This window comes from Lithobates pipiens, unplaced genomic scaffold, assembly GCF_037356315.1.
Source record: "Lithobates pipiens isolate NorthernLeopardFrog02 unplaced genomic scaffold, aLitPip1_a1.2 Scaffold_23, whole genome shotgun sequence".
In the NCBI taxonomy this organism is placed as follows: Eukaryota; Metazoa; Chordata; class Amphibia; order Anura; family Ranidae; genus Lithobates; species Lithobates pipiens.
Window position 1 is genome coordinate 322,980,507 of NW_027507785.1, and position 24,334 is coordinate 323,004,840.

Sequence of the window (24,334 nt, forward strand, 5' to 3'; positions counted from 1 at the left end):
TTCTGCTCTACCTTCCACATTGTGTCAGGTTACAACCAAAAACATAAATGTATTTTATTGGGATTTTATGTGATAGACCAACACAAAGTGGCACATAATTGTGAAGTGGAAGGAAAACGATAAATGGTTTTCCAAATTTTCTACAAATATGTGAAAAGTGGGGGGGGGGGGGGGGGGGGGGGTACATTTGTATGGCGCCCCCCTGAGTCAATACTTTGTAGAACTTGCTTCCCAAGTCTTTTTGGGGATGTCTCTACCAGCTTTGCACATCTAGAGAGGGACATTTCTGCCCATTCTTCTTTGCAAAATATCTCAAGCTCTGTCAGATTGGATGGAGAGCGTCTGTGACCAGCAATTTTCAAGTCTTGCCACAGATTCTCAATGGGATTTAGGTCTGGACTGTGACTGGGCCATTCTAACACATGAATATGCTTTGATCTAAAGTCCAGGGGTCTCAAACTGGCGGCCCTCCAGCTGTTGCAAAACTACAAGGCCCATCATGCCTCTGCCTGTGGGAGTCATGCTTGGAACTGTCAGTCTTGCAATGCCTCATGGGATTTGTAGTTTTGCAACATCTGGAGGGCTGCCAGTTTGAGACCCCTCATCTAAACCATTCCATTGTAGCGCTGGCTGGATGTTTCGGGTCGTTGTCCTGCTGGAAGGTGAACATCCGCCCCCCCGGTCTCAAGTCTTTTGCAGACACTAACAGGTTTTCTTCTACGATTGTCCTGTATTTGGCTCCATCCATCTTCCCATCAACTCTGACCAGCTTCCCTGTCCCTGCTGAAGAAATTCATCCCCACAACATGATGCTGCCACCACCATGTTTCACAGTGGGGATGTGGTGTTCAGGGTGATGAGTAGTGTTAGTTTTCCACCACACATAGTGTTTTGCTTTTAGACCAAAAAGTTCATTTTTGGTCTCATCTGACCAGAGCACCTTCTTCCACATGTTTGCTGTGTCCCCCACATGGCTTCTCGCAAACAGGGTGACTTATAGCTTTCTTTTTGCCACTCTTCCATAAAGGTCAGATTTGTGGAGAGACGACTAATAGTTGTCCTGTGGACAGATTCTCCCACCTGAGCTGTGGATCTTTGCAGCTCCTCCAGAGTTACCATGGACCTCTTGGCTGCTTCTCTGATGAATGCTCTCCTTGCCCGGCTGGTCAGTTTAGGTGGACGGCCATGTCTTGGTAGGTTTGCATTTGTGCCATACTCTTTCCATTTTCCAATGATGGATTGAACAGAGCTCCGTGAGATGTTCAAAGCTTGGGATATTTTTTTAAAAAAATTTTTTTATAACCTAACCCTGCTTTAACCACTTCCGGACCACCCACCGCACATATACTTTGGCAGAGCAGCCCCGCTGTGTAAACCGATGTACCCGTCAGTCTGGACTTTTTTTAGTCCTTAGGTTTCAAAGTTGTAAGATCCTTTAAGATGTTGAGCAGGTACTTTTCACCTCACCCTTGGGAACATATATAAGCAGGCCATTGAAGTAATTGAAGCGTAAAGCCTCGTACACACGATCGGATTGTTGTCCAAAGGGCGTTGGCCCAAATATGTCTTGCATACAAAACGGCAAGGAATTGTTGGCCAACAAATATGAACGTAGTGACGTACTACCTTTGGAATTGTTGGCCAACAAATACAAACGTAGTGATGTACTACGTGGTTTTTCAGCTCTTTAGCGCCACCCTTTGGGCTTCTTCAGCTAATTTCGTGTTAATAGAAGTTTGGTGAGTGTTGATTCGCGCTTTTCATTTCACACTTTTCATTTTTTATGTTTTGATCCTCTTCTTCCTGACCATCAACTTGTGTTGTTTCCATAGTAATTTGGGTTTTGCGCCTGTTACTTGTCTGTAAAGTGTTACTGTGCATGTGATCAGCACAGGGCAATCAGCACTGTCCAGACAGACTGTCAGGGGTCCTGCAGCCTCATAGGACAGTCAGAGAAGAATATAAACTCCTCCTACAAGCTTTAACCAGTCCTCGGCCAGACACTGATAGAAGTCACAAGACTGCTATATGCTGCTGATAAGATATTTAGCAGTTTATATATTTACTAAAATAAATGCATTTCCATGTGGTGTGTACTGTGGGAGACCAGATATAGTAAATGCAGGATCCTGGGCTTAGTAACATGGGCTTTATTGTTGCAGAGAACCCCCAAGTCCTACCTCTGGTTGATGCCTCTCATGATGCTGGTAGGAGACCACAGTGGCAGCTGTGCAGACAAGACGACCCCCAGCAGGAAGAGGTTGGGCTTCTGTACATCAGGGTAGGCGGATGTGTCTGTCTGACTCAGTGTGTACAGCTGGTCGCAGGCAACACGGCGTATCTATAGAAACAAAGGCACGTGATTAACGGATGGTACGTGCACAGAGAAGCTCTGAGCCAAAAAGAAAAATGATCACACTCATTGCAGCTCACCTCTGCACTGGGGGAGCCCAGGAGAATATCGATTACGAAATCGGCAACAGAAGGCAAATTATAGAAAGATCCTGCAAAGAAATAATCTGATTACATGCAAGAAACCTGCTTTAAATTACATTAAATACTTGCAGATTCCCGAGAAAGCTGAAGTGTAATGTATGCTTAGAATATCTTCTCTTGTATCCCTCTCCTGCTGGGAGGGGGGCAATAGGAACGCTCAGGAGGGTAGGAAAGGACCAGCAAGCTTCAATGCTTACGTGAAGTTTCAAAAATGTAGGTGTGAGAAGGGGGTAGGAAGATGCCGGAGTCTGCTGCAGGTATGTGCACCTCTGGATGCTTGCACTTTATGCCTGCAACAGTTTTGCCCCCAACCAGGGGCAATCTCTTAAGGTAAAGCGGATCCCCCTCTCTTCCTATGCAGAGCGCTATAGCCAACAAGGGGAGGCACAATATCCTCTGGCTTTCTGCTTAGTGTCCATTTTCCTAGGGGAAATCAGGCTTACCGGCTCTGGCTCACAAGATAAACTAGCCTTACTTTTGCAGCAACAGAGGAATAAGAGGCCAATTTATGATGGACAGCAGATACGACTATCAGTATTAGTTCACACCGCAGCCCACTTTTTACATCTTATTCTAAAAATGTAGACAGTTGCAATTTTGTCACATGAACCCACATTTTTGGTATAAAAAAACAAAAACGAATTTTAGTACACACAAAATTATGCAGTTTTTAGGTGACATACAAAAGAGGTTGTTTTGCGTAAATAGATACTCAAAATGGTGGCAAAGTTTGGTACCCAAAATTGCCCATAGGGGATGCTTTAAAGTGGTTGCAAAGGCAGAAGGTTTTTGTTTTCTATTTAATGCATTAAGATAAAAAACTTTCTGTGTGCAGCGGCCCCCCCTCAACCCCCCTAACACTTACCCGAGCCCCCATCTCTATCCAGCAATGTTTAACGAGAGCCTCGCTTGTCCAGGATGCTCCGTCCTGATTGGTTGAGACACAGCAGTGGGACCAAAGCCAGTGAGCCAATGAGGAGAGAGAGAGATGGGATGGGGCTGAGCCATGGCTCAGTGTCTGAAAGGACAAACAGAGCAGCGGCTCGGGGGGCCCCTATAGCAAACTGTTTGCTGAGGGGGCACTCAGCAGGAGGGAGGGGCCAGGAGCGGCGGCGAGTGACCTGAGAACAAAAAACAGCTCTGTACAAAAGGTTAAAAAAAGCCTGAGTGCTTTCACACTGGGGCGCTGCACTGGCAGGGCGTCACAAAAAGTCCTGCCAACAGCTTCTTCTGATGTATTCTTTGTGAATACACCGCTCCCGCCCATCGAAATCAATGGGCAGCGTCGCTGCGGGCAGATTTAACCTTTTTTTGCCCGCTAGCAGGGGTGCCTGGGCGCTTTCAGTGTGAAAGGGCTCTTAAAATAACTTTAACCACTTATCAACCGCCTGCCGTCGTTATACATCACTACTTTGACGTAGAATACCGGCATTACGGCAGCAGATACCTTGCGAGATCACTTTTATTGGCAGCAGGAGAGGTGCCCCATCCTCCTGCTGCTTTCCGGTCATCTACGCTGCTAACTGGTACTGTTGGTCACGGTGGAGACGATCTGATCTACTCCCCTGAGAGGAGGTATGCAGAGTGAAAAAACGATGACCCACCCCACCCCCCCCCCCCCCCCCCCCGTACCATTGGATGGCGCAAGCGACGACAATTGTCACTTCCGCCCAATGGTCTTAAAAAAAGGGGGGGGGGGGAGTTATTGAAAATTTATATATATATTTTTTTTTATTGCATTTAAGAGTAATTGTGAGTCTTTTTGACCCCAGATCTCACATTAACCACTTCAGCCCGGGACCATTTAGCTGCCCAAAGACAAGAGCACTTTTTGCGATTCGGCACTACATCGTTTTGACAATTGCGCGGTCGTGCGACGTGGCTCCCAAACAAAGTTGACTTTTTTCCCCCCACAAATAGAGCTTTCTTTTAGTGGTATTTGATCACCTCTGCAGTTTTTAATTTTTGCGCTATAAAACAAAAAAAAAGCAACAATTTTTCTACTGTTTTTTTTTTTTTTTTACTTTTTGCTATAATAAATATCCCTCAAAAATATTCAGTTTATTTTTGTTCAGGCCGATATGTATTATTCTACATATTTTTGGTAAAAAAAAATAAAAAAACAAAAATCGAAATAAGCGTATATTGATTGGTTCGTGCAAAAGTTATAGCATTTACAAAATAGGGCATAGTTAACCACTTGCCGACCAGCGCACGCCGATGTACGTCGGCAGAATGGCACAGGCAGGCAAATGGGCGTACCTGTACGTCCCTTTAAATTTGCCGCCCTGCCATCGGGAGCGCGCCACCGCCGGCGTGCTCCCGCGCTGGTCGGGACCCCCGTGAGTCCGGTCGTGGGACCCGCGCACTCGATCGCCGCGGGCATACCCGCGATCGTCTCACGGAGCGGCCGAATGAAGAAATACCGTTGTAAACAGCATTTCTCCATTCTGCCTAGCAACTAGTGACGCTGATCTCTGCTCCAGGTGATTGGAGCAGAGATCAGTGTTCACTAAATTAAAGCCCAACCCCCCCACAGTTAGTAACACACCCCTAGGAACACTTAACCCCTACACTGCCACCCACTGGTTAACCCCTTCACTGCCAGTGTCATTTACACAGGAACCACTGCATTTATATAGCAGTGATTACTGTATAAATGACAATGGTCCCAAAAATGTGTCAAAAATGTCCGATGTGTCCCCCACAATGTCGCAGTCACAATAAAAAAAAAAAAAATCGCTGATCGCCGCCATTACTAGTAAAAAAATAAATAATAAAAAATTATTAATAAAAATGCCATAAAACTATCCCTATTTTGTAAACGCTATGACTTTTGCGCAAAGCAATCAATAATCGCTTATTGCGATTTTTTTTACCAAAAATATGTAGAAGAATACGTATCGGCCTAAACTGAGGGAAAAAAATGTTTTTTTTATATATTTTTGGGGGATATTTATTATAACAAAAAGTAAAAAATAATGCGTTTTTTTCAAAAAATTGTCGCTCTATTTTTGTTTATAGCGCAAAAAATAAAAACCGCAGGGGTGATCAAATACCACCAAAAGAAAGCTCTATTTGTGGGAAAAAAAAGGACGTCAATTTTGTTTGGGAGCCACATCACACGACTGCGCAATTGTCAGTTAAAGCGACGCAGTGCCGAATCGCAAAAAGTGGTCTGGTCTTTGACTAGCAAAATGGTCCGGTCTGTAAGTGGTTAATATTGACGGATCACCTGACTTGGTTATTCACCTGGAGATCCCCGCAGGTACAAATACTAAACTTCTCAGCAGTGTAGGTGGGAATCAATTCCAAGAGCCCCAACGCTGTAAGGCCAGAGTGCTGAACCCCAATACCGAATATAAAACAAATAAAAGGCGTTATCCGCCAATCTGTTATACGGGAGCCACCAATACATACCTAGCTGCTGGCTGCGCAGCTGCAGACAGGTCACCAGGAGGGACAAGGCTTCTCCAGCAATAATGGCATCTTTGGTGGAGACTGACTGCTGACGGACGCAGATCCAGGCGTGTAACGACGTGGGCTCGCCTTCACTTCCGGAACTACAATTACTTCCTGCAAAAGAGAACAATTCGCTGCTGCTGACTTCTATCACAATTATACGGCTACAGAGAACCACAAGCTCAATAGGAGGGCGATAAAAAACAAAGCTAAAGTAACCGCCAATCAGCACATCATAGTGTTATAACATGGAAATCTTTCTTATCGTGAAACAGCGGTCTCACACCTGAGCTGCTCAGTCTGCCCCGGAGTCCAACAGGGAACAAGCTATTGTTGCTTTCTTTAATTGGCTGGTTGCTGCCGACGAGGTCCAGGCGGCCAGCTGCCGCTGCCCATGACAGCCTCATGAAACAGGCCACGGTACAGGTGAAATCATTGACTTCCATTGTCTGGAAAGACAGGAGGAAAAAAAGACAACAGCGGGCACGTTATTATATTACAGGAGGATGCTATAAAACAGCTAGATGAGTATTTCCAAAACATTAGTCAATGTTCCTTCTCCAAAAAAATGAAGAGAGAGATGGGGTGCCTCTGGGTGCAGATTTTTTTAAAAGTTTATTTACAGTATTACAGTAGTACAATTTGCACTCACATTTAGAAGGTTAAAAACAGGCATTAAGCACAAGAGGGGTCATCTGATGTATCTGGTTCAGTCCGTCAGCCAGTGATCCGGTCCACATCTATCGTCAGGCTAATCTCTGATTAGCCTGGCGAAAGAGCGCGGTCGTCTTGCCATCTCGACCCGCACACTCAAGAAACGCGTCGCACATACATGACGTCACAGCTCCGCACCCTACTCGTCTCTGCTTCCCAAGCCTCGTTCTGAGTACACACACTCTGCGTCCACTACAAGCCGGTGTCTTGTCTAATAACGTCCATCGGATAGTGTCCGCTGTGTACTGCGCATGCACAGATTCCAAAAATTGCCGAGGATGAACGGTGCCTGCCAGGTTCTATCCCCACTATCCAAGTGGGCATAGAGGGGCCCTTTAATACTCACAACCCTATGTCCGCTTGGATGGTGGGACTACCACCTCCACTCAGGCGCCGTTCAGCTTCGGAAATTTTCTGAAGCTTCGTCTGCTCCGTACTGCGCATGCGCAGTACGGGGCAGATACTATTTCATGGCCGGACACTATACGGCAGAACACCAGCATCTCTTAACATCTGAGCAGTGGATAACGCTGGAAGGAACAGGAAAGACGATAGATGTGGACCGGATTACTGGCTGACGGACTGAACCAGATACATCAGATGACCCCTCTTGTGCTTAATGCCTGTTTTTAACCTTCTAAATGTGAGTGAAAATTTTACTACTGTAATATTGTAAATAAACTTTTAAAAAAATCTGCACCCAGAGGCGCCCCTCTCTCTCTTCGTTCTTTCAGCAATCCTGGAGCTTGGTTTCAGCTCTCTTAAGGTGGCAGCCCTGCATGCGGATCCTCCCCACAAATGAACTAAGACTGTTCAATCACTCCCCCGGACTTGATTAAGTAGATGCAGAATTATCCTGCACTTATTATTTCAAGTACTCTCATAGACTCTTTTTTTTCTGCTCGTGGGGATATATTATTATTTTTGATTTGCGCCTTAACTTGTCTAATATTCCTTCTCCCATCATGACTATGCAGTGTCAGAATATTTCCTGTAAAATTAGGTGACCAAGTCATGAAACAGAGAAGTCATGTGTTCCAAATAAAAGTTTAAATGTAATACAGAATACCTGGCTAAATCAGGGGTGTCAAACTCAAATTCATCACAGGCGGCATCAGCAGTATGGTTTCCCTCAAAGAGCTGGTTGTATATGGGGCATGCTGCGTACAGAGCGCAGAGCTCAGCAGGGTGCTGCGTACAGAGCGCAGAGCTCAGCAGGGTGCTGTGTACAGAGCGCAGGGCTCAGCAGGGTGCTGCGTACAGAGCGCAGAGCTCAGCAGGGTGCTGCGTACAGAGCGCAGGGCTCAGCAGGGTGCTGCGTACAGAGCGCAGGGCTCAGCAGGGTGCTGCGTACAGAGCGCAGGGCTCAGCAAAAAAAAAAAAAAAATCTAATTTCTGAACATGAAGATCTGAACAGGTCCTTGAAATATCAGAACAACCTGCCTCCAAAAACGAAGGTGTAATGCCAAGTATGAAAACCTTTAACATGGGTTCCTCCAGACGTTGCTATGGGTTCCTTCAGTTGTGGTCAATTGACTTATTGGCTGGTGTCTGTAAAGTTCCAAAGCCCATTAGCCTAGCCAAGCCAATGGCATTGACTGTAGGGGTAGCATCTGCCCCCCACTAAAGGGGGCACTGTTCTCACTGGCCACTAATGGAAGGGACATTTTCCTCAAACCCCAATAAACCAATCCTAGCAGGAGTTCCAAAATGTTTTTTTTTTTTTTTTTAGAAAGGTTTCCTCTGGGGGGGAAGAAAAAAAAAAGGTTGAGAAAGCCTGCTGCTAAAGATGATTTCACCGGCAGGATCAACAGGTATGAGACTTTGTAGGGCAAGTAGGAGAAAACTGTAAGGCAGATGTACTTGCATAGTTCAAGATTAAAATTCTAACATGTAAAGGAATGTGCAGCTAATTACTACAGATTACAAAAAGGTGTACCATCTACAATAAAGCCAAGTGCTACCAGGAGAGAACAATGACCTAGACCAGCGGTTCTCAACCCGGTCCTCAAGTACGCCCCCTCAACAGGCCATGTTTTGGGAATTTTCTCCTAGATAAAATAGCTCTCCAATATACCAAGCCATTGATTCTGGTTTAAAGCACCTGTGCAAGATAAAGGAAAACCTGCAAACATGGCCTGTTGGGGGTACTTGAGGAAAGGGTCCAAAACCACTGACCTAGGCCAGGGATCGCTAAATGGTGGACCATGGTCTGGATCCGGACCGACTGACAAACCTGTCACGGCAGTGGCAATTATTAGCCAAGTGTTTTCTCCTGGGTATCCCACTCGCCACGATCATCTTCACAGTGAGCGGTAGATCTGCACAGAGGGGGTAATTAACCACTTAACATAAGTTGGGCAGCTACTGCCCCCTCCCGCGGTGAGGATGATTGCAGCAGTCAGGTGGGTGACCCAGGAGAGAACACCCAGGTAATAAGTGGCTCTGCCCTGGTAGGACTGTGTAGGGGAGGATGCAAATAAAGGAAAGGAAGACTGTGATGTAAGGGGGGGGGGAGGAGGGGGGCTATGCCTGCACATGGCATCGTGATGAAAGGGGAACTGACACTGTAGGACTGCTTTAAAAAGGGGTCTGAGGACATTGGTGTTGAGGGAGCTGTGATGTTAAGGGGGGTTGAGAACAGTGATGTACAGGGGGGACTATGAAGGGGGGGAGGGGGGACTATGAAGGGGGGGAGGGGGGACTATGAAGGGGGGAGGGGGGGGGGGAGGGGGGACTATGAAGGGGGGAGGGGGGGGGACTAAAAGCTTACCAACTGGACCTCTGTAAATTTTAATTCAAGACCTAGACCATAAAATTACCCCATGATATTGAGCATCACCTGAATGGCAACCCGAGCAGCGGGAATGATCTCCTCCACCCTGATAGACGATCGGTCAGACACAGACAGCTGGCGATAGGACGACTTCTCTGGAGTGCCGCAGAGAGACATCTGACGGCTAGACTGGCGGCTTGCATTCCTGAAAGGCCTCGATGACAACCCCTCAACGCCGTCTTTGGCCAAATCTTCATCTAAAGTAGCTGGCATCGTCTGCCCAACCAGTAAAAATCTGTAGAAATGGAGACTTCTATCAGAATACAGTACCACGAACACGACTGAACAAATACCAATGCTTAAAAAAAAAAAAAGGACCTGTCAATAAAATAAAAACATGCCCGATATAGCTAAAAAAGAAGATGGTAAATGGTGACCTTTTCTGCTGACCACGTCGCCAAACATTGCTCCATAAAAAAAATAATAAAAAATTCCTCCTCCGAAGTCTGCAGGGAAACAGACACTTGTCTAGGACTGGGCCACCTTAAAATGTTACTAAACTAGTAAAATCAGTCTGTATATGCAGTAAAGCATGTTTGTTATACTTACTGGGGAAACCTAAGGGGTTAATAAAAGGCTGTTTGATCCTGTCTTCTCTGTTCCTCCCCTCCCTCCCCTGTCCCCAATACTTCTCCTGATAGAACAGAGCCTTGGGAGCACTCTGCACATGCTCAGTTTTTTTTTTTTACTTTTTCTTGGGAGGATACATGTTATCGGCATACATGTGATCAGCACTGTCCAGACAGAGGGTCAGGGGTCATGCAGCCTCATAGGTCAGAGAAAAAAAAGAGAACTCCTCCTACAAGCTTTAATCAGACACTGACAGAAGTCACACATGACTGCTATATATTGCTGATGAGAAAAAGGTATTTAGCAGTTTATATTTACTAAAATAATTGCATTTCCATGTTCTGTGTACTGTGGGAGACCAGATATAGTGAACGCAGGGTCAGGACCGTTTTTAAGGCAGGGCAAAAGGGGAAGCTTCCCTGGGCCCCATCATTGTTGTGGGGCCCAAAGCAGCTGCCTCATACTTGCCAACTATCCCAGTTTAAATTCCCTGATCCCTTGAAGTTTAAGTCCCGCGCTGTGTCCCAATATCTCAGTGTAAAGTTCTATTGCTGCTGCCCAGCTCTGCCCTTTCGCCATGTACAAATGACTCACCTGCAGACCTTGTGCTTACATGTAAATAACCCGCATTAATATCTAAATAGTTGTGGACCAAGACATTGATATGTAAATAGAGGCAACATTCATATGTATATAATGTCCCCCTGAGGTCATATCTACCATCAATTCTGCTGAATGCTGCCCACTGGAGAGGTAAAGGAGCATGCTTAAAAGTCCTGCCTACAACTATAGTCATTAAGCTGAACATCAGCCTGTTCTGCAAAGGTAAGCAAATTGGAGGTGGAACTCTTCTTCAAAATAACACGGTGCCACAGCACCCTGAATTGTGATGCATGTGCCAACAGTCATTGCGTGGTAAGGATATGCAGTAACCTCTAGGAACCAATCAGTGAGCAATAATAATGTGCAGTAACCTCTAGGAACCAATCAGTGAGCAGTAATAATGTGCAGTAACCTCTAGCAATTAGTGAGTGGTATAGATGTCCAGTAACCTCTAGCATTCAATCAACAAGCAGAAGTCGTGTGCTGTAAACCTCTAGAAAATAGACAGTGATCCATAATGTGTGCTGTAACCTCTAGCAGCCAGTCAGTGAGCGGTAATGATACACTGTAACCTCTGGCAACCAATCGCAATTGCTGCCTGATCTGATTCAATAAACTGAACATGTGGAGAGCAAAATTGCATGGAAGAGGGGGGCCCAAAAAATTGTTTGCCCAGGGTCCAGTCAATAATAAAGACGGCCCTGCGCAAGGTCCTGGGTTTAGTAACACTTCAAATAAATAAAAATAGACAAAAGGAGGATTTGTCAATAAAACACACCTGATAGACATATCTGATAAAGAAGATTGTAAATGGTGACCCTTTCTGCTTGAACAGGTTTCCAAACATCGCTCCATACAATAAAAAAAAATAACATAAATCCTCCTCCAATGTCTGCAGAGAAACTAGCACTTCTCTAGGACTGGATCACCTTTACATCAGTAAAGGACACATATGCGATGGCCGGGTCAACAGGAACCAGCGAGAGTCTAGTAGTACAGGGATCTTCAATCTACGGCCCTCCAGCTGTTGCAGAACTACACGTCCCATGAGGCATAGCAAGACTCTGACATTCACAGGCCTGACCAGGCATGATGGGAATTGTAGTTCCTGAACAACTAGAAGGCCGTAGTTTAGTGACCCCGGGTCTAGTAGGATGGAATGGATCAGCACTCCCGGACGTGTCAGTTTCCCCTGCGAACCTCTACGGAAAAAGAAGCGTTTGGCATAGGTCTATATTTGCTGGCTTTATTTCAAGGTCAGTTTAAATGATACACACCTGGCCAGCTGCAGACAAATAGAATAGACACCTTGTCTGGTCTCATAATCCACCTCTGTTGGAATGGAGTCCCTCTGCATGACATTAACCACCAAACTGTCCAAGAGAAGAAAAAGAAAAAAATAAATAAATAAACGGTTACTTATGAGAAAATGGTAGGATCAAAGCGACGCAGGATCAAATACAAAATACAGTTTTTTTATTATTTTTTATTATTTGTCGACTCCCTAGAGAAGAGCACAGTTCATTTTTATTAGATAAACTGCACCAAAAGTCTAAGACCCCTTTCACACCAGGGCGTTTTGCAGGTGCTATAGCGTTAGAAATGGCGCCTGCAATCCGCCCTAAAAAAGCTGCACCATTGTCTGTAGTGTGAAAGCCGCGAGGGCTTTCACACTACAGCGGTGCGCTGGCAGGACGTCAGGGAAAAGTCTTGCCAGAAGCTTCTTTGGAGCGGTGAAGGAGCGGTGTGTTTACCGCTCCTCCCCATTGAAATCAATGGGGCAGCATTGTAATACCGCCGGCAAAACGCCAATATTACGGCGTATTGCTGGCGGTTTTAACCCTTTCTCAGCCACTAGCGGGGGGTAAAAGCACCCCACTAGCGGCCAAAATGCACCGCAAATCCGGCGGTAAAACGCCGCTAAAAATAGCGGCGTTTTACCGCCGACACTATGGGCGGTGTGGTGTGAAAGGGGTCTAACAGATTGGCAAGACCCCTTTCATACTGAGGCAGTTTTCAGCCGTTTTAGCGCTAAAAATAGCACCTGAAAACTACCTCCCATGCTGCCCGAGTGAGAAAGCACAGGGGCGGTGCACTTGCGGGACGTTTCGGAAAGGTCCCCTTTTTTGGGGGGGGGGGGTGTTTTGGAAACACTGTATACAGCGCTCCCAAAACGTCCCTGCCCATTGCAATGAATGGGAAGCGCTTTCATGTGTGAGTGGGGGGTGGGGGGGTTGGGTGGGTGTGTGTGTGTGTGTGTGTGGTGGGGGGGGGGGGGGTGGGGTGGTGGTGGGTGTGTGTGTGTGGGGTGGTGGGGGTGTGTGGTGTGGTGGTGGGGGTGTGTGGTGTGGTGGTGGGGGTGTGTGGTGTGGTGTGGTGTGGTGGTGTGTGGTGTGGTGGTGGGGGTGTGTGGTGTGGTGGTGGGGGTGTGTGGTGTGGTGGTGGGGGTGTGTGGTGTGGTGGTGGGGGTGTGTGGTGTGGTGGTGGGGGTGTGTGGTGTGGTGGTGGGGGTGTAGTATAGCATAGGAGACAGGCAATGGTGCATACGGGGGGAGAAAAAAAAACCCAAAAAAACAATGGCTTACCTCAATCCTCCAGCTTTTAAGAAGTTTTCGCAGAATGACTTGGCACAGTTTCTCGCCATCTCATCATCTGCAGTTGGCATCAGTTTGGAGCTGAGAACCTGTACGAAAAGCAGAAAGCTAATAATCATAATAATTGCACATGTGATAGAAAAATCTTCACCTAAGCAGACATTTTTTTTCTGATACTTTGTGTGAGTGTGTGGTAAGAAAGACTCTTCCACAATGTAGGAGGTGCAACTGACTTTATTAGCAGGCATGCAGAAGCACATACACATGTGTTGGGTTGACTTGGTGGCGCGATTACCTCCAAGTTGTAGAGCACGCGGAAGGTAGACATGCCGGGGGCAGAAGATCGGAAGAGGCTCTCCAGGATGGAGCTGGCACTGAGCTGCTGCTGGTGGTGGTGCTGCTTGGAGGACAAGGAGGGGGACTTTGAAGATTGCGAGTCGGAAAGCAGCGTCTTCTGAGTGGAATAAACACATTGTTCACTGAAAGAATAGAATGCAGGGGGGGGGGGGGGAAGGACAACACCAGCAAAAAAAGCTTGCTTACCTTCCTTCCCAGGGAGTCCAGCTGATCGAGCGCTTCCTGCACAGCAGGATCTGTTGGGATCAAGAGCAGAAGTTTCCGAACCCTCACCGTAATTCTACGGGGCGAAACCAAGCTGTAGATATTATTACATATTATGCAGGTAAACCAATGATAAGCTGAGTGCCAATTCATGGCCACAGCACACATAAGGACAAAACAATTATTTCTCAGTACCTGGGCTCCTCTAGGTTGGCCAACTGGTACAGCATATCAAACACATTACATACTAATGCCATCACCACTCCTGGTAGAGACTTCTCCTGCAGATGAAAGCAGAGGCCGATAAGATGGAAACTCATTTAAATACCAAGAAATTCAGGGGCACTTGGGGGTTCTCCTCACCTGGTCCATGGCGTAGGAGGAGCTGAAGCTGGCACTGCTGCTACTGGAGCTCGCTGAAGTCTCTGCGGAGCTACTCGATGGCGTTCCGCTGCCCAGAGTCTTTACAGTGAGGGCCTGGTCATCGGAAAATCCCACCTGATGGAGCAGCTTCTGGTCTTTATTGACTGTCAACTGTAAAAAAAAAACAAAAAAAAAAAACAAAACACTATATTAAAGCAGACCCTCACCTTATAGGTCAGGTCATGTTGGCCTGGCTCCTCCCCCTCCCTTAGAGGGAAAAATAAATAAAAATGATATTATATATACACACACACAAGTTGTTAACCCCCCCAAAAATACTAAACAAAGAAAAAAAAATTAAGACAAAAAGGCATAATTAACTAGCATGCATCGCATACTAGCTCGTTATGAAATACTTTACCTTACAACTAATCCCTCCATGGTCGCCCGAACACCGCTGAGGGGGCTGACATGTTCCCTGGTGTTTCTTCCAAGTTCTCGGGCTCCGGCGCGGTGAGTGTCCGGAGCCGCAATGACGTTACTCCCGCCGGTCACGGCACAGGCTCTAAAGAAACGGCACAGGCGGCGTAATCGGCGGGATATACAGTAGCACAGAGCAGCCTGATGCTCCTCTTCTTGGGTCCCCTCCTGGATTCTCTCCCCTTCTGGAGTGCCCCCATAGCAAGCGATTTTCTATTGGGTATTCATATGTGCTTAATCCCAAGCCGTGCTGTGTGCGTCCATTTGACTCTGACCCCTCCCCTACTCTTTCCTCAAAGGCTGTGATTGACATGGCCTCCCATACTCGCATATGGTGTTATGCACATCCGAGCCCTGCCTCCCTCTCCAAGTACAGACCTAGGCACCTCCCCTAGCAGTGCCAGCGCCACTCTATCTCCCCCTCTCCTTCCCTAAAGCAGCACAGCCTAGGGCTGTGTCAGTATCGGGGGCAAGGCTGGACACAGTGCTCCCGAGGACATCACGGGACAGCTAGAACTCAAGTCAGCGCTCTGTTCTAAAAAATTTCCTCGACCCATGAAAATCATCTGCGCATGCGCAGTGTTGACGTCACATCGGCTGTTCGTGACACGGCCTGCGATGCCCATCGACTAGAAGAACCCACATCTCTCCTGCAGGCAGGAAAAAAAAATAAACGATCTCTGCCTTTCCAGCCGAGTCCCCGGCTATGTTTACTTCCGCCAGGCCGGACGTGACGTCATAACGTCGTGCCAGGGCCTCTCAAGGTCATAGAGATTGCCGGGGACAATCTGTTCCTTAAAAATCTCTATGCGCAACTTCTGGCGTTGGTGGATTCCTTCTCCGGCTCACCCGTGTGATCGGCGAGCCGGAGAAGGAATCCACTGGCGCCACAAGTACCTGAGGGCGGCAGGAAGGGCGTCCCCTCCCGCCAACTGTAAGAATGATCAAGTGGCTGAACTGCCGCTATGATTGTTCTTATGGCGCAGGGAATCGCCAGCCGAAAATATGATATCTGCATGATGCCTGTAGCTACAGGCATCATTTAGATACCCCCACTCAAAGTCCAGGTGGTCATATGACTCACCTTGGGCGGGAAGTGGTTAAGGTAAAAAAAACAACCTTCTGCCTTCAGAGCCACTTAATAGCACTTTCTGCAATAGCAGAGGTAGCATACTTACCTCTTTAGCTGTCTGTACCTCCTACCTACCGTCAATTCCAGCACTGCGGTCTTCATAACACTCTTGGCATTTAACACTTGTGGGAATGTCAGATGCCGGTGTTATTCTCTGAATGCTATGGTTCCATCCCACGGCCCCTACGTCAATATAGGATACAGTAATGACATTGGAGCCAGTGGGAGGAACCACAGAGTGCAGCAGAAGACCAGGAATTCAACAATTCCAAAAGTTCCACAATTAGAGTCCACAATGAAAATTGTCTCTGAAATTAGGCAGTGATAAGCAGTACGGCTAGCAGGAGAGGTGCCTTGAAAGACAAATTTTAACCCAGTTTCATCTTAGCAACAGAATACGTCATTGGTGACATCGGCCCGCCACATGGAAATGGAAGCGGTCTTCTCCAACATTCATAAGCCTAATCATTTTCTCACCAAGCTCTCATTGGCAAAGATCTGCAAGCTTTCTACAGGACAGTTGAGATGTCTGGAGATCTTCCAGCGGATGCTCCCCACCGTCTCATTGCTGTGGGCCTGCAAGAGAAAATAACACGACACGTGAAATGAGACATCGTACATAAAATTCTGCCATAAACATTTGTGGGGGCACGAGAGCAAGATTCTGGGAGGACGTCCATGGACGCCCTCCCAGAATAAGTCGACCACGCTGTAGCCGTCTTTCGGCTATGGCCTGGTCGGCATGTGGTTAAAGTGTTTGTATTGCTAAAACTTATTTTTTGGAGAGAGAAGAAAAGGAACAAACCCCTGTTAGTTCAATATTCTGTCTGGGTCCTGTTGAGATTTCCCTTCACATCCTTATCATGTACATCTGTAATCCAGCAAACGAAACTCAACAAAACTTGGGATTTCAGTACAGCAGGGGCTCAGTTGTCAGCTCAACCTGAACATTAGGAGATCACGGGATTTCTGGCAGAGCAGCAGGTATTTTTTACTGCACTTGCAGCGTTTCTAAAGCTGAACTCTCAGATAGGTAAATATTAGAGGTCGACCGATATGGGTTTTTCTCTGGCCGATGCCGATATTTAGAAATCATGGCGGCCGATGGCCGATATATGATGCCGATTTTTTTGGGCCGATATGTTAGGCCGATTTTTTTTTTATCCCCCTTCATCTCAAAAAACAGACACCTTTCCCACGGGGGCGTTTTTTTAGGCGCTTTTGGGCTAAAAATAGCGCCTGTAAAGTGCCTGCAAAACGGCTCCCCTGCAGTCTGTGTGAAAGCAGCACGTTTGGAGTGGTGTATACCGCTTCTCCACCACTCCTGCCCATTGATATTAATGGGCACCACTGCCCAAGTGCGTGCAATGCGATTTGGCAGCGGTGCTTCACGGGCGCATTTAACCTCTTCGGCCGCTAGCTAGGGTTATATGCGCCCCACTAGCAGCCGAATAGCACCGCTAAAATGATGGTAAAGCACTGCTAAAACTAGCAACATTTTACCATCAACGTCTGCCAGCTCCAGTGTGCAAGCAGCTTATAAAAAAAAAAAAAAAAAAAAAAAAACTAAAAAACTTTTGGAGGAAAAAACAAAACAAAACAAAAAAAATAAAATAAAGGGACTAACTTAACTGTTTTAGTTTTTTTTTTTTTTTTTTTTTTTAAATCATTTAGTGTATTTTTTTTTCCCCCCCAAAAAAATGCATTTGAAAGACCTCTGCGCAAATGCCGTGTGACATAAAATGTTGCAACAACCGCTATTTTATTCCCTAGGATCTCTGCTAAAAAATATATATACTTTTTGGGTTAAATGGTTAAACTGAGAACTTCTACACACTGAGATGATTTCATTCATTGAAGTGTAAACATTGTATCTTTCTGTTCTTTTCTTGGCAGTCTGCCCAGAGAGGAGGAAAGACGTTTCTATGACGACTCAGGCAACTTACACTGACTTCTATTACAGAAGTCATTTCCAAGTCCCGCTGTTCTAAATCGGCCTTTTTATCAGCTTAATCGGCCGATGCCGATTAATTTAAAAACGGCAAATATCGGCCGATATATCGGTCGACCTCTAGTAAATATTGTCTAAATGCATTCATCATGTGTAATTTAATTGAATCTCGGTGAGGTTTGTGTATTTCTTCCAGATCTGTGCAGTCATTCAGTGTGAGACTTCCTGTAATAAAGACCGCTCACTCTCCTTGTGCAGGGAGACTGGTCTTGTCTCCGCCCCCCTCCTGTAGTTTTCCACAGGTAGGTGGTGTCAGGTGGGTGTCCGTCCGCCCCACACAGCTCTGTTCAGGCTACGTAGAGCACAGTGATGATGTTTAATACTTTTGCAAGGTAATATCTAGGTCAGCAAAGGAATTTAGTGCACAAAGTTAATTTATATCTTTTGTGACTAATGAGGAATACATTTAAATATCATTTTTGTACCAGGAGTTCAGCTTTAAGGTGACTGTAAAGGTTTTTTTTTTTTTTTTTTTTTTTTTTAAACATGTCATACAGAGCAGCCCCTACCCTCCTCTTCTTAGGTGTCCCAGCAACGCTCCTGGCTCCTCTTCATCGGGTGCCCCCCCCCCCCCCATGGAGAGACGCTTTCCCTGGGGGCACTCGTGCGGGCGCGCTTACGAGTTCAGCTGCTGAATCCTTTCACACCTGATTAGAGACACAGGTTCTAATAGGCTTCAAAATAGGGTGTGTTAGGAAAGCAAAAGAATATTCGCTTTTCTAACACTGAATCGCCTCTCCGGCAATCAGGAAGTGTGGGTCTGATACCAGTTTCCTCATTGGCTGAAATGTCAGGAGATCCTATTGGAAGTCTAGGAGACGCACGGTGGAATTCGCCGTAATCTCAGAGGAGAGGACGACACAGGAGACTCTGTCAAATGCCCGCCGCAGCCTTATACCCTGCCCAATGTGCCTGCCGATGGGATAAAAACGTCGGTAGACCTGCAGATGGGGGGGGGGGGTACCCCACCCAAAACCTGCAGATGGGGGGGGGGCACCCCACCCAAAACAAGAAACCACAAGCTGCCAATGGCTCCCGCTGCTATCAGTCTATCCAAAAAGATTCCTAGACAGCGGCTGCACGTTGCTGGAACGATCGGGTTATGGTAAGAAAAAAGGGGGGGGGGGCTCCGGGGGCAGCTGCAGAACAAAAGGTTTTTCACCTTAATGCGAAACCCTGAGACTTTACAATCCCTATAAACTGATAAAAAACAAAAAAACGTGCATGTATTACAGAGATGAACATTTTAAGACAAAGATCTAAACGTACCTCAATGGTGAATGTATCTTTGGTTGACTCATAATTAAGGTTCAGAGTTAACAGATGTCCATGAAAAGAGGCACCGTGAGGTAGAATTGTTCGTGGAACAGAGTAGAGATCCTGCAGGACAGGAGAGAAATATCATTTTCTTTTTCCTCACATGTATTTAATTTCAAAATCTTAAAAGTTCCAGAGGATGGGGAAGGCTCTGAAGTGTTGGAGGTGAGTGTGGAAGGTAGCGGCGAGGAAGCTAGAGAGAGCAGAAGGCCTTGGGAAGAGCGGAGAGGATGGTTTGGTTGCTATGTTGTGATGAGGTTGGCGATGTAGATGGCGGTTGGGGTGGGCGATGGCGGTTGGGGTGGGCGATGGCGGTTGGGGTGGGCGATGGCGGTTGGGGTGGGCGATGGCGGTTGGGGTGGGCGATGGCGGTTGGGGTGGGCGATGGCGGTTGGGGTGGGCGATGGCGGTTGGGGTGGGCGATGGCGGTTGGGGTGGGCGATGGCGGTTGGGGTGGGCGATGGCGGTTGGGGTGGCCGATGGCGGTTGGGGTGGCCGATGTAGACGGGGGTGGGCGATGTAGACGGGGGTGGGCGATGTAGACGGAGGTGGGCGATGTAGACGGAGGTGGGCGATGTAGACGGAGGTGGGCGATGTAGACGGAGGTGGGCGATGTAGACGGAGGTGGGCGATGTAGACGGAGGTGGGCGATGTAGACGGAGGTGGGCGATGTAGACGGAGGTGGGCGATGTAGACGGAGGTGGGCGATGTGGATGTAGATGGAGGTTGGCGATGTGGATGTAGATGGAGGCTGAGTTTCGGGTGGCTTTGTAAGTTGTTGGTGATTAAAATTGTATTTATTGTTGAATGAGTGGGAGGCCAGTGAAGAGAGATGGGGGGGGGGGGGGGGGAATAACCTATATAAAAGGTAAGCCAAAGAAAAGGGAGTTGTAACAGTCGAGGTCAGAGATTATCTCTAGAACAGGGGTCTCAAACAGGCGGCCCGCCAGCTGTTGCGAAACTGGAAGTCCCATCATGCCTCAGCCTGTGGGAGTCAGGCTTGTAACCGTCAGCCTTGCCATGCCTCATGGGACTTGTAGTTTCGCAATAGCTGGAGGGCCAGCAGTTTGAGACCCCTGGTCTAGAAGCTTTGTGATGTCATTAAAGTGGAACGTTACCTATAACAACTTGATAAAAAAAATTATGCCCTTCCCACGTTAATGATGCCACCAAAATTAGTGTGTTCTGTAAAATTTCCTCCAGCATTGCTTCGGTTTCTTCTTGCTGGAGGCGGCCATTTCGCTGAAGTCCAGAGCCCCTGAGCAGCAGTTAATCATAAAAGCAGAACTAAACCCATCGATGTAACAGTTTCAATAAACAGTTACATTCCTGGAATGCTGGGATTGCCAACTGTCACATTTACTTACTTTCTAAACCAAACTGTCAAACCATCAAATGGCTGGAGTCACAACTGATCATATGTGCAGCACCCATGGCAGTTGCAGATCAAACAGAAGCAGTTTCCTTTGGATGTAAAGGGTTTAATTCCGGCTTTAAAGAGGATGTAAACCCTGATGGGTTTACTTCCTCTTTGTCTCCCTGCAAAGGTAACGCATAATGGACTACTGTGCATCGCATAGTAGCCAATTATGGGTCACTTACCTGACACAGGAGCCAGCGATGTCACCGCTGTCCCCTGTAGCACGAAGCATCCATCTTCTTCTGGGTATCGCTGCTCTGGCCAGTCACAGCGCCGGAGCAGCGATGACGTCACTCCCGCGCATGCGCATGGGAGCCGCCACTAACAGCATATCACCATTAGCAGTGGCATGCTCAGTGCGCCTGCGCCGTAGACAGCAGTGCCTGTCTTTTTGTAAATATCTCCTAAACCGTGTAGGTTTAGGAGATATTTCTTGCACCTACAGGTAAGCCTTAATCTAGGCTTACCTGTAGATCTAAGTGGTCTGTAATGGTTTACAACCACTTTAAGGCTGTCAGCCAATCGACCTCTACAAATTTGGCACAGTGCCTAAAAATAGAAAGCAACTGAGCATGTGCGGAGCAGGGTGATTTTAACACAGCATAGGCACTTATTTATAAGGTTTTACATATGCAAGTAAGGGGGGGAGTTTTTGGGGACTTTAAATGAGGCCTGGATACACGCCTCCATCCCGGTAATTTGATACGTATAGAAAGGGAGGTTTGGGACTTTAAATGAAGCACTTGGATAGTGGAGGTGAGTTTTAACCATAATTGGATGTGTATTGTTCAATGGAAAACCATAAATTATAATAATAGAATTAGAGTATGTGCCTAGCCCACCCAGCATCCACCGTCACACACAGCGCTTGCCATCTGGACTGGTGAGTTTGCTTTGGCCAAATCATCTACGTGTATCAAATCCTCATTATTTTGGTTGGTACGTTATTTTTATATTTTTTTTTACTCCACAGGAACTCTGTAATAACATCAGCTCCTGATGAGTGGGGAGACACCCACGAAACGCGTCGAGCTTTATTGATTAGATGTCCCAGTTATATTTTATATGGAATCATGTTTATTGTGTTATGAATTGATGAACTTAACTATATATCAATTATTCTTAGTGGATGCTTATTTACAATGTGGGTACACCTATCGATGCCAGGCTTGCTGTCATAGGCATCACTATGCCACTTCATTTATTTAATGTAATTACCATTGTCAAGTATTGTTATGTGGATACTATATATTGTGTTTTAATGTATTGATGCCTATATATATTACGAATTTGTTCTATTATTATAATTTATGGTTTTCCATTGAACAATCAATAAACATCCAATTATGGTTAAAACTCACCTCCACTATCCAAGCGCTTCATTTAAAGTCCCAAACCTCCCTTTCTATACGTAAGGTTTTACATATCTATACCTGCGAAAGGGACCGACCTGACGTGATCTAGCAGCACTCAATTTTCTGACTAAAGTTCCACTTTAAGAAGGGGCATATTTTGCATATGTTGCGGAGGTTGAGTCGGCAGGATTTGGACAGAGATGGGACATAATGGATTTAATGAGAAGGTGCTAAAGCCGCTAATTTTCTGAATACTTTGATAATCCCAAAAAGGGAAAATTATTGCGATGCAGTTCAACAAAGACAACACAAGTACACAATAATGAACAGAACAAAGCACAATGACACAATAAAATTACCGCTAACACCAATTAGTACAAACAAATGAAAAAGACACTCGAATAAAACATCAATACTATTAAAAAGCAACACAGAATAAATAAAGATTGAAAACAGAAAATCAATCTACTAGAATGAGAATAATACACGACTTTCTATAACATTATCCCGAATAATAATTAACATAATACCAACATACTATTAAAAAAAAAAAAAAATACATAAAAATCCTGATTCTAAACCAGAAAACCTGATTAAATCCTCATTCTCCAGCCCTCACAGGGAAGAATTCTATAATTTGATGGTCACAAAATGATTTCCTGTGGTGCATAGCGGGTGTAAAAATCTGTCATTGAAGGTACCCTGCAAACTGACCGGCGTATTGTGGAGCGGGTGGGAGGAGTTCTCCAAGATCGAATGTACCTTGAACAACCTCTGCCAATGCTGTTAAACGCTTGGCGACCGGCGCACGACGGCACGGCTGCGCAAATGGACGGAACCGTACGTCCCCTTCAAGATACGGAATTGTGGGCATGCCTGCCCACAGCTTACTCTGTGAGCGTTTCCGAGGACTCGATGTCAACTGGAGGCCCACGATCATGTCACAGAGCGACAGAACGGGGGGAGATGCCTATGTAAACAAGGCATTTCCCTGTTCTGCCTAGCAACATGACGGGGGATCTACTGCTCCCAGTCATCAGGAGCGGTGATCTGTCATGTTGTAGTGAGCACCCCTCCCCAGTTAGAATCACTCCCTAGGACACACTTAAACCCTTGATCGCCCCCTAGTGTTCAACCTCTGCCAGTGTCATTTATACAGTAACCAGAGAATTTTATATAACACTGATCACTGTAGAAATGCAAATGATCCCTAAATAGTGTCTGATGTGTCCGCCGAAATCTCGCAGTCACAATAAAAAAAAAAAAAATCGCATATCGCCACCATTACTAAAAAAAAAAAAAAATTCTAATAAAAATGCCATAACTCTATCCCCTATTTTGTGATTTTTCTTTTTACCAAAAATATATAGAAGAATACATATCCGCCTAAACTGAAGAATTTTTTTTTTATATATTTTTTGGGGATGTTTAGCAAAAAAGTAAAAAAATATTGCTTTTTTTCCCCAAAATTTTCACTTTTTTGGTTTATAGGAAAAAAAATAAAAACAGCAGAGGTGATCAAATACCACCAAAAGAAGGCTTTATTTGTGAGAATAAAAAAAATAAAAAAAGGACGTCAATTTTGTTTGGGTGCAGCGTCGCACGGCCGCTCCAATTGTCAGTTAAAGCAGCGCAGTGCTGAATCGCAAAAAAAGTGCTCTGGTCAGGAAGGGGGGTAAATTCTTCTGGAGCTGAAGTGGTTAAATAAGAGCTCCAGGCTCACCCCCCAAAAAAAAATTAAAAGCAGCTACAAATACTGTAGCTGCTGAAGTTCAATATTAGGGCACTTACCTGTGCAGGAGTCCAGCGGTGTCTTCACCCAAGATGATTTTTCTGGCCCTAAAGGAGGAGGAGGGAGTCTATTTCCCCCGAAATCTGCTGGCTCAATGTGCATGTTGCTAATTTTTTATTAAAGGTCCATGAACCATATTTTAGAATTCACATTTCTCTGGACACCGGGCGCTCCTTTCTTTTTATCCAAGTCTACATGCTGAAACGACTGCCCAGGCGCCATTTTTCAGCTTTCGGCGCTGTCACACTTTGAATGACAATTGTGCGCTCTTGCTACACTGTAACCTTATGAAATCGTTATTTTCTTCACACAAATAGAGATTTCTTTTGGTGGTATTTAATCACTGCTGGGGTTTTTATTTATTTTTTGTTTTGTTTTGTTTTTAGGAAAAAAGAAACAACCAAAAATTAAAAAAAAAGAAAAAAAAAAAAGTTTTTCTTCGTTTCTGTCAGAAAATTTTGTAAATAAGTCATGTTTCTTCACTGATGGGCGCTGGTGAGGTGGCACTAATGGGCGCTGGTGAGGTGGCACTAATGGGCACAGATGAGGTGGCACTAATGGGCACAGATGAGGTGGCACTAATGGGCACAGATGAGGTGGCACTAATGGGCACAGATGAGGTGGCACT

At 46.0% G+C, this 24,334-nt stretch overlaps 1 protein-coding gene across 1 annotated transcript in view; it reads right to left on the reverse strand.

The window, feature by feature from the left end:
- The window catches only part of USP24 (ubiquitin specific peptidase 24), a gene marked incomplete in the record, with an annotated part of 216,339 nt that overhangs the window by 57,142 nt on the left and 134,863 nt on the right, over positions 1–24,334 (reverse strand). The window contains 13 exon segments of the mRNA XM_077450643.1: positions 2,181–2,341; positions 2,434–2,504; positions 5,917–6,072; positions 6,245–6,407; positions 9,515–9,743; positions 11,959–12,054; positions 13,267–13,364; positions 13,571–13,729; positions 13,819–13,912; positions 14,032–14,117; positions 14,200–14,370; positions 16,289–16,387; positions 19,092–19,202. Coding sequence (XP_077306769.1) covers positions 2,181–2,341; positions 2,434–2,504; positions 5,917–6,072; positions 6,245–6,407; positions 9,515–9,743; positions 11,959–12,054; positions 13,267–13,364; positions 13,571–13,729; positions 13,819–13,912; positions 14,032–14,117; positions 14,200–14,370; positions 16,289–16,387; positions 19,092–19,202 — 1,694 coding nt within the window.